At 38.4% G+C, this 10,868-nt stretch overlaps 1 protein-coding gene across 1 annotated transcript; it reads left to right on the forward strand.

Annotated features, from left to right (window-relative positions):
• Positions 1 to 6,259: 6,259 nt before the first annotated feature.
• On the forward strand, positions 6,260 to 10,541 carry LOC118754800 (zinc finger BED domain-containing protein 1-like). Its single transcript, XM_036489675.1, has 3 exons — positions 6,260 to 8,810; positions 8,870 to 9,309; positions 9,368 to 10,541. The coding sequence occupies exons 1-3, from the start codon at positions 8,620 to 8,622 to the stop codon at positions 9,496 to 9,498; spliced, it is 762 nt and encodes a 253-aa protein (XP_036345568.1). The 5' UTR covers positions 6,260 to 8,619; the 3' UTR covers positions 9,499 to 10,541.
• The last annotated feature ends 327 nt before the right edge of the window (positions 10,542 to 10,868 follow it).

Here is a 10,868-nt window from a genome sequence, read left to right on the forward strand (position 1 = left end):
TAACTAACTTTTTAATGAAAGCGTCAAGGCAGACGAAACGGTGTTGGCATTTTTTGTACAATTGAATTTTTTGTATACAATTTCTTTCACAATATACTTTACTACTACGCAAATCTTTTTAGTACAATTTTGCGATGAATACCAAAAATATATAGCTATAAAAACATTGGGACATTTTTTTATTTTCTTTTTGTTTTGACCTTTTCGAATTTGCATTTGTAAGTTTTGAAAAAGTGTTAAAAATATATTGAACGAACTATTATAACATACCACAAGGTGTGCTATCAGCTTCCCATTCAATTTTCGATACTAAATCTTAAAGCAAAATGTCGAAATCAGCTTCAATAGAAGCAATATCTTCGATAACACTGGATCACATTTCTTGTTGATCACCCGACGCCACTATCCAATACTTATATGGAATCGCTCAGTAACTCCGATAATCAAGTAAATTTTTTTTCTCTATGGATAACCTGATATATTTGCAATTTATCGTTATTCAGCTTAGAAAAGAGTGGTTAATAACGTATATCGAAGGTTCGAAATTTCAGACTTTAAAAGTATCAGGGAAAAAGTATCTATACTACTTAGTATCGAACTCATAAAAATACGTTTTTTGGGAAACTAATTATTTTATTCTTCAATCGTACGCATGTCTAGTTATTTCCTGAAATTAAACCAATACAAATTTAAAATATTTCATTTTTATTTCATTGCAGAACTTACTTACACATAAGAAGTAATTTTAACGTTAAATGTACATACACACATACATAAATATATACATACATATACAATCAATTGTGACAGTTCGATTTGGCACTGCCCTAGCTCAGTAGAACGAGAAGAAAAACGGGAAGAAATTAAGCCCCATTTGGGGGAAAAATATAAAATTTCAAATTTTTTCCTAAACAAAATTTGCTTTTTTATAGTATATTCGTAATGAAATGAAATAAAATAAGATAAAATACCTTTTTAAGAAAAAAAATGTGTATACTGAGAAAAAATAAAAAAATAGTCAACTATATTATTAGGCAAAGAATTGTTAAAGAAGTAATACTGTCTCACCTAAGGCAGTCAATATGGCGGAATTAGAGCGAGAAGTTGCCAACTGATAACACCTGTATTATTGCATCATGATAGATATATATATACTTTCCGTTATAATACGGATTAAAATTTTGCGCGCAAATTCAACAACAACGATATGATCCTCATAGAGATCTGGTTCAATTATTATCCGTTCAGTTCCTTTTGTTTCACTGATAATTTGGCCGCAAAGTTTGGTAGCCGCGACAAATGAATTCATACACAAACAGACATTCTGCCATTGTTTCTTCGAACCTGGTTCAAATTAATCGCCTTTATGCTATATGTATATTTATTTAAATAGATATTATCTCGTAAATATAATTTTTTTCCCATTTAGTGAGTTAGTTTCTATAGTTTCTTTATCCTCGTGCTAGTAGTATAAAGTTAGTGAGCCCTATAACCAAAAAACACGACTATTGTCGCATGTGTAAACGAAAAGATAGAGTGGTCGTTCATGTAACAGAGTGTGTAAACTTATAAGATTTGGGGTGTTCACAGTTCGTTCCAAATAGTGTCTCAAAATGTAGACGTCTACATTTTAAGACGTTTTCTAACCGTAAAATCTGTGGTGTTGTTGTTTCCCATACAAAATTGGAAAACGACGCCGTCTACATTTTGTCACACTCAAAGGTATGTTTTTTACGCGTCTACATTTTGCAACCTCGCAGCAGGGTTGCATTATGGCAATACTAATCACATTTGTTTTATTTATTGGGCACGTTTTCCGTATTTGCATTTAATTTGAGCGCAATTTTTGATGAAAAGAAACAAATCAAGGAAAAGGAATAACAAATATTACGAATTGGTAATTAAGTTAAATAATTACAATTTTTCAGAAACAAAATCGAAAGGCGACATATAAACAATGCACGCAAACAAGAAATGTCTGGCAACACCAGCAAAGTTTTGTGACGATTTTGCGACGACTGCTAGAAAGGGGTGCTCACAGTTTGATGCTAAAAGTGTCTCAAAATGTAGACGTCTACATTTTCAGACACAATTTGGAACGAACTGTGAACACCCCAATTATCTGCTTAATAAAGTTATCGGTTTAGATGAATACCACTAAAATCTTCAACCGGTACAATAGTAGGTTTAGCAAACAACGTCTGGATCCGTCAACCTACCGACAGGCCCTGAACGGCATTCACGGGGAATCAGTCTCAAGTTATGTAGACTCCCGCCCTGTGAATGCCGTTCTAGGCACACAACCACCGGACGTGGACGGGACAGAACTTTGTCTGCCTCGGGAGACCCGCACTACCATAGCCCAACTTCGCTCTGGCTATTGCAGCAGGCTCAACTCCTACTTGAACAGAATCAACGAGGATGTACCCAACCAATGCCCGGCATGTGGAGACTCGCCACATGACTCCCGGCACCTCTTCACATGCCCTGAGCACCTCACTCAGCTAACGCCCCTGTCCCTATGGACAGCCCCTGTGGAAGTAGTACACTTCCTGGGCCTCCCCCTAGCTAAATTGACGACAACGTTGATGGATGAACCGCCGCGAACGGGGCTTAGTATCCGCTACAACAACAACAACAACCGGTACAACAGTGTGTAATGAAACGAGTTGCAACGATTGCTGCGATCTGTTGCCTGTCTGTGGCTCGCTTAAGCTGCTAGAAAGGTATAGAAACAAACCTGTAATAATTAGGGCATTGCTGCTGGCAATGCTTCGTGTATTTGTCATATGCGCAAAATAGGAGTGAAAGAAAATTTTATTGATGTTCTGTTTTAGTTTAGCAGACTTTTTTTTAATCCTCGATGCAATGGAGCTTTCTACAGATCCATATGAACTTAAATTATTTCAGATGTTTCAAAGTTGTGTTAAAGAGCAGTGTGGTTTACTGGATGAAGATTCGTTATATCGTTTGTGCAGCCTCTTGGAGCTTCAGGACCAAGGTGCTGTGCTGATTGCGGATTTATCTGGCAACGGTCGTGTCTCATTTGATCGTTTCAAAGAAGCTCTATTAAAATTTCTTGGTGCGGAGCTGGAGTTAGATACAAAAGAACCAGTTTCAGATTCGGGTACATGCACTCGCGGTGATAAAGTCATTGCACCAGCGTGTTTCGTCAGTACCAGTAACAGTAGCGATTTAACAGGTGCCTCAGGTAAAGTAATAACCACCATCACAAATGATTATCACTACTTCGCATAAAGTCACCTTGAGAATAAGGAATAATTGAAGTTATGTAATTTATTACATGCATACATGCGTTCAAATGGGTTTCTTTTTGTGGTTTGCCTGGCCGGGACTCTTAGGGCAAAAAACGCCAGGTTGTTCTTCTTGAGTGTTGGATACTCAACTTTGAATAGTTTGACGTATGACAGTAGTATCACGAATTGGTTGCTTGACGATTTCCTTGTCGTTAACGAAGAATTTTTTGTGAAAAGTTTGTTACCAAATCGCGTTCATTTGGACAAAAAACTTGGGTAAAAGTGCACTTTATCGGAACCAGTCCAAAATTGATGAAAAATTGCCATCGGGGTATTAATCGATGAGTTTTAACGCAAATAATAATAATCCGAAAGCGGAAATTAGCTTTTTTAATTAATTAAAGAGCTATTTGCAAAAAACACTTGCGCTACAACAACAATAAATGAAACATGGTCAGGATGATAGGGGGGTATCCTTGTTGTAGCGGCTCTAAACCATGTATTACTATAAAAAAAAAAAAACAATATATTTCATATTTCATCTTTATTCAGTCTATGATTTACAATCTTATAGACTAGAAGTAGGCTTAAAAGTATTAACGGTGACTAGTATATGTACAATTACCAAAATAGGTTTCAAGAGATGATTTAAAAAGAGTTCTTGGAAGCGAAAAGTCGATATCTAAGCTCTTTGAGATATTGTTAAATTCCACAAGGCCTCGAAAATAGGCGCAAAAGATGAGTAGTTAGTCTTAACTGCAGGAACGTAAAAGGGGATGTGAGAGCGAACAGTTCTGAGAGGCACATTAAAGGTAACCTGCTCAAGAAGAGATGGGCAGTCAATGGAGCCAGGGATAAGATCGAAGACGAATAAGAGTAATTAGGTACGCCTTCTATTTTCCAATGATAGCAAATTTATTAGTTTACACCGAGAGTAATATGACGGAATCGGGTCTGAGAAGTTAAGAGAAGCGAGGGCAAATCGAATAAACACCTTTTGAACTCGCCCAATCCTAGAGGCGTGACAATTATAAATAGGACTCAATGTAATAGAGGCATACTCAAGTTTAGATCGTATTAAGGAATTAAATAATGCTTTCCGAATGTAAGGGTCTCTAAAATCGTTGGCATATGTACGAATAATTGCTAAATTACTATAAACTTTTGGGAGTAAATGACAAACAAGATTTACAAAAGAAAAATTCGAGTCAAACACAACACCAAGATCAACAAATTCACTAACAGAAGTAAGCTGATGGTTTACGAGGTAGTAATTTGACGTAAGGGTATTTTGAGATTTAGATAAGGTCATCTTAAAGCACTTTTTTACATTCAAAGACAGTTTATTATATTCACACCAATTTAAAAGACAATCTAAATCTTCCTGAAGAAAGAGAACATCATATGAGGAGGTTATTCTACGAAAGAGTTTTAAATCATCAGCATACAATAAAAAACTGGCGTGTTTGAAACAGGAGCTAATATCGTTTATAAACAGGACAAACAATAGGGGGCCAATAATGCTACCCTGGGGTACACCTGATGTTACAACAAAGGGATTCGATTTACAATCATCGATATGAACAGACAGAGTCCTATTTGTAAGGTAAGACTTTAGCCAAGCTAGGAAATTAGAATGAACACCAATGCACTCCAACTTGTGTAGCAATAATAGGTGTGGTACCTTATCGAAGGCTTTAGAAAAGTCCGTATAAATGGTGTCTACCTGCGAGCCATCTTTGAAGGAAGAAACACAAAATTCTGAAAAAGAAGCTAAATTAGTGACCGTTGAACGACCAGCTACAAAACCATGTTGGTGGGGCTCAATCATTCTTTTGGCAAGAAAAGAGTTTAAAATGTATCACTTTTTCGAATAGCTTTGAGCAGACAGACACTTTCGAAATAGGCCTATAATATGTGATATCGTTTCTATTTCCAGATTTAAAGACTGGGGTTATAGACGCAATTTTCCATCTGTTAATAAATAATCCAGTCGAAAGAGATAGGTTGAATATATGACATAAAGGAATACATAATGATAGACTACATCGTTTAACGAAGTGGGTACAAAAGCCATCAGAATCACATTTCAATCTCGGAGTTAGGGTAGACATGGCGTGAGTAATGTCAGATGACGAGACAATCAACGAGCCAAGATGTAGGCGTTGGGTCGGCCATTAATTTCGTGGTAGATTTATATATATGTAATTGTTTATAAGTTTTTTGTTCTATAAATTTGTTGAGTCGTTCCACCTGATTTCCTTATCAAAAAGTACATTTGTCACATACTTTGGCTGAGTTCCAAGTTGCATCTGAAGGAAAAGTCCAATTGCCGAATTGGAACATAGTTGCGCAAATTGGACATTTCCATCAATTATAGTTTAGAAATAAAAGAGGCTGATGCTTTTGCTACTTGGAACTCAGCCTTTAATATATATAAATGCACATAGCACTCCACTTAATACTTTAAATTCTTTTATTTTATTTTCTCTTGTCGGTATAAAAATCAATTTAATCCAACTTTTATTAACTTGTAAATTACATTAAATTGAATTCAAATTCACAATAACACATGCAAAGGAGGCAATGCGTAAAAAAAATAAAACAGAAAGGAGAATGGGAAATATTGCGAATAGTGTCTGTTGGTTAGGGGCTGGTACAAAAAAATTAAGGGGGCGTGGCACCGCCCACCTTTAGAGCTTGAAAGGGCAAAGATCAAGGAATTCAATGGTATGCTTTTCTTTCTCCTCCGACTACCGGACTCCTCAGTCGGGCCTCTTAAATATGGGGGAAAAATCGTTGGTTTGGGGGGGGCGTTCATTAAAGGGCGGTAGGCGAAGGGGGAGTGGGCGCACCCACCTTTTTAGAGAGGGCATGACCCGCATCCCCCGACCATCTGGGCCCCCTAAGGGACCCTAGGGACCCATTAGAAAAAAGGCCAAAAATCACAATTTTTACTTGCGTCCGCAGTATTTTTGCGTAGAATTCCTTCGGCCGCGCTTTACCTTAGAATTCTCCTTTTGGTGTGCACCAACTAGGGCTACCGCCCCAGTGATGTAGCCTTGTGTAAAGTGAGAATGGGGAGAGCGAGCGAGCAGTCAGTCAAGTACGAACAGCCAGGCGGAAAGGTTCAATAACCGGACAATCGAATTGAATACTTCATTCTGTATCAGATAATTTATTAATAAACATTCTGTTTTACTTGTTATACTACTACCCGGGTTACATCTTGACAGATTCAGAAGCGGGTATCGAGAACCCATACAGGAGTTAAAAATTGTAAGTAAATTTACAAAGGAAAACGTGAATACAATACGGAGCTGCGTCACAAGAAAAACGAAATAAGCTGTGCAACATACCCAAAAAACATACACATACGTACATATTTCGAACGCGGTGGCGCAGCAGCAGAACACTCGACGTAAAGGAGAAGGTGTAAACGGAGCGAGTGAGGGGCACGTAAACGCACACACACTCTCACAACACCGACGTTATATGCGAAAGAAAAGAACGATCAAAAAGTGTAAGTGAGCAACGAAGGTGCAGCGGAATACTATATAAATGCTCAAATTACCAACGGCGGGTACGCAAGCAAACGACTCAACGAAGAAAGAGTAAACGTCAGCAACGACTGTGCAACGAACAGGCACATACAGGGAAAAACAAACGCAAAAGGAATTGACAACGACGCTCAGCTACTGATGAGAAAGGAAAAGGGGTGATAGCAAGCAGTGCATATAGAAACATTGAGAATTAAGGGGAATTGCGGAAGAAGATTTAAAAAAAAAAACGACTCCAACGAACAAAGTAGGCTACGGAAGAAAAGGCTTGTGGTGTTTTTTTGAGGAAGAAGATTTTTTGAAGTGGCAAGCAAGGAAAAGGTACGGGTCGCACGAGTACAGCAGCGAGGATGAAATTGGAAAATTTAAATGTGCTATTGCGGAGGTATGAATTGGCGATTAGTGGAAATAAAGCGCACAAAGTAGCAGCCCTTATGGAGGCGTTAGGAACAGACGAGGTCGAACTGCAGGAGGTATCATCAGTTGAACCATGGGAGCAGCCATTCAACCAGCTGCAAGAGCTTGTATTAAGTTTGGCGAACTCCGTAAAAGCTAATGAACTGGCGCTAAAGCCAGAAGCAGCGGCACGAAACAACGATGGAAATGAGTCGGTAAGAACGGGAGCAGCAACGGAGGGCGGAGTAGAGGCTCCTGAACCCTCACCGCAACGAGGCCACCCAGTGCAGATGGTGCATACGCAAGTGTATCAGAAGTAGTAGGAGTCTTTCCAGAGTTTGACCGGTACGGAAAACGATGACAGCGCAGCAGTTCGTAACGAAACTAGAGCAAGTACAACAAGTGTGCTGTTGGAATAATGAAACCGGGCTTTTAGCAGTTCACCACAAGCTGAAAGGAGTTGCCAAGAATTGGTTAGATGCGCAACCTGTGTACAAATCGTGGGCGGAATTTGTCCAAATATTATTGAAGGACTTTCCGTATACAGTGACATCAGCAGACGTTCATCGGGAGTTGGCAGCACGACGGCGTAAACCAAACGAGACACTCATAGAATATTTTTATGAAATGCTGGCGATAGGAAGGCGTGGCGCCATTGATGAGGAATCAATAAATTCCTACGTTATCAACGGCTTAAACGACATTACGTCCACGCGAACGTTATGGGCAATGAATGTGCGAACAAGCAACGAACTAAGGCAGTCCCTGGAAAGTATGTGTGCGACGACCCAAGGGTATAGACAACGTGTCACTCCATGTACTAACTCATCCGGGTAAGCCCGGTTTCGGTTGAAGAAAAAGCCAAACGTGTTAAATGTTACAATTGCAACGGACACGGACATATAGTGGCAAAATGTCCACAACCTTCGAAGAAACCACGATGGAGTAAATGTTCAAAGGTTGGACATGAGACAAAGAAGTGCACAGCGGAATCAAAAGTGACGGTTGCTAAGATCGACAGCAACATAGGTGAGCAAAAGTTTATTCCGCCAATCGTCGAAGAAGTCCAAGGTGAAGGGGTAAGGTATCAAGCTTTAATAGATACCGGCAGCGATCACTCGCTAAGAAGGCAGTCAGCTATTATGACTGACGCACATACGGAGCCGACGTATCAACGGTTGCAAGGGTTTGGTGTAGGGCTCGTAAAATTATCCGACTATTCGACAAATCGGTTAACCGATTATTCGATTCGTAACCGTTCGCATGCTTATTAGTCGGTTAATGGTATTCGAATAGTCGCTCGACTGCGATTATTCGAATAGTTGCTTTGCTTCGACTACTCGAGCATTGTAGCAAATCGAATTTCAGTAACCGAACTTTCATTGAAATTTCTTTGACATACACATATGTATGTATATTCAGATACAAAAATGAGCGGACGCAAAAGGAGCTGGGTTTGGGATTTTTTCGAAAAATCAGAGGACGAAAAGGAAGTAACATGTTCCATATGTGGTGCAGTTTTGTGCTACAACTCCTCCACATTCTCACTGAACAACCATTTAACAAAAATCCATAACAAAAATCGCGAAAACGAGAGGTAGGTATTGCTTTAGCCATCGTCTCTAAAATATTTCGCAATAACATTTCAATAATTAGCGCACATTCAGCCGAAGCTTTCCACAGTGAAATTTCAAGCGATAGGCCCAACAAATCCAAGAAGAAGAGGCTAGAAGGTGACACAGCCGTCGTTACACACGAACGTCAAGAAGAAATTTCACGAGCAGTTGCACGTTTGATTTCAACCAACATGCTACCGCTTTCAATTGTGTCTTCCGATGGCTTCAGAGATTTTATGAAAGTGATAGAACCCGGCTACAAAGTTCCCTGCGTTAGAAGCATTCATTCTCGCTTGAAGCTATTATATAAATCCGTCAAAGAAAATATATGCAATGAATTGGCGGAGGCATCAAGTGTTTCAATTTCTGTGGATGAATGGTCTTCTCAAACGCTGCATTCTTATATATCAGTAGAAGCTCAGTATTTTAACTCAAAATACGGCTTGTGCACTGCTACGCTTTGTAACAAGCAGTTGGAAGGTATTAATGTAAACCCATAGAAAATCTACTTTTACTTAAATATTTTTTGTCCTTCCAGGAAGACCAAATGCAGATAATATTGCTTCCACTGTCGAATCAGTTTTAAATGATTGGAATATTTCAAATAAGGTTCAATCAATAACTCACGGCAGTGCAGCAGTTATGAATGCTGCGGCACAGAAACTATAAAATATACCTGATAGTGTTAAGTGCAACGCTCATCTTCTGCAGTTGGTTGTTAAGGATGCAATTGGAGCCGTTCCACAGTTTACTGAAATATGCAAGAAAGCCAAAAATGTGTCTTCGTATTTTCATCGCTCAAGCGTAGCCAAAAATGCTCTTTCAATTCGCCAAGTACAGTTGGGAATTAAAGAAAATCGGCTAGTTCAATCTTGCGAGATTCGTTGGAACTCGAAATTATACATGTGCGAAAGTATAATTTTAAACCGCATTGCAATCTGCTTAGTTTTAGGAGATAGAGCAGTCAGCAAATCATGCGATGCACTTAAACTTGAATTTACTGAAAGAGAATGGAACGAAATGGCGACTCTGGTGAGGGCTTTAAAGCCATTTGATAAAGCTACAACAGTGTTATGTAGCGCAAAAACTGTAACGATGTCTTTGGTCCGTCCTATACTAAATCGGTTTACTCAAAATCATATGTCTGCATCTTCTACTGATGGAATAAATGAAAAAATATTTAAAGAATGTGCCAGAAGATCTTTTTTTAAAATATTTAACATTGGAAACACTTGCGATGACATTCCTGCTTCTCTTGTAGCAACATTTTTGGATCCACGATATAAAAATTTGTATGGCGAAGATGTTGAAACAAAAACCAAAATTCATGACTTTGTAAGAAGCTATTTAGAAAAAGAGAAATCAACAAATGTGGCAGAGCCCAAAGTAGAATCCACGGATTTGGACTTTTTGTTTTACGATGACACGTTGCCCAATGACGTGACGTCACAGCTAGATTTATATATTGCAGAACCACAACTTGGTCATAATATTGATCCAATAACATGGTGGAAAACTCATAGCGAAATTTATCCTAATATTTTCAAGTTAGCCAAACGTTATCTATGTATTCCAGCAACTTCAGCTGAGTCGGAGCGAACATTTTCTATTGGTGGAAACATTGTCTCTCAACGAAGAAGCTGCCTACTGCCACAAAATGTACACCTTCTCAGATTTTTGTGCCAAAACAGACGTTTCTTAAATGAAGTTAATATAGGATTTTAAGGTTTTTAATAACGATGTGTTTAAAAAACTATGGTATCCATATATACTATTTACATTTATGTTGTATTTCATCCTTTAATTTGGAAATAAATGATTCTTAAATATGGAAATAACATATTTTGGCAATTCACAATGTGTATTCAGAAACGTATGGCCTTATGGGGGTCTATATGGCACAAAATAACGGTGTGTCTTATAATATAGCCCTTAACATTGATACCAAAGAGTTAGTAATAATTAATATGGGATAGAATTTAATTTTATTTCCTCCAGTATTTTGCTGCACATATCTTGCAAAAAAAGTTTGCCTTAAT

The sequence above is a fragment of the Rhagoletis pomonella genome, unplaced genomic scaffold, assembly GCF_013731165.1.
Source record: "Rhagoletis pomonella isolate Grant_MI unplaced genomic scaffold, Rhpom_1.0 Rhpom_scaffold_04651, whole genome shotgun sequence".
NCBI classification, from domain to species: domain Eukaryota; kingdom Metazoa; phylum Arthropoda; class Insecta; order Diptera; family Tephritidae; genus Rhagoletis; species Rhagoletis pomonella.

Coding starts and splice junctions, on each gene's coding strand:
- LOC118754800 (XM_036489675.1), top strand. CDS start 8,620: ATGTATGTATATTCAGATACAAAAATGAGCGGACGCAAAAGGAGCTGG. Junction 8,811..8,869: donor AAAAATCGCGAAAACGAGAG/GTAGGTATTGCT, acceptor TTCAATAATTAG/CGCACATTCAGCCGAAGCTT. Junction 9,310..9,367: donor TTGTAACAAGCAGTTGGAAG/GTATTAATGTAA, acceptor TTGTCCTTCCAG/GAAGACCAAATGCAGATAAT.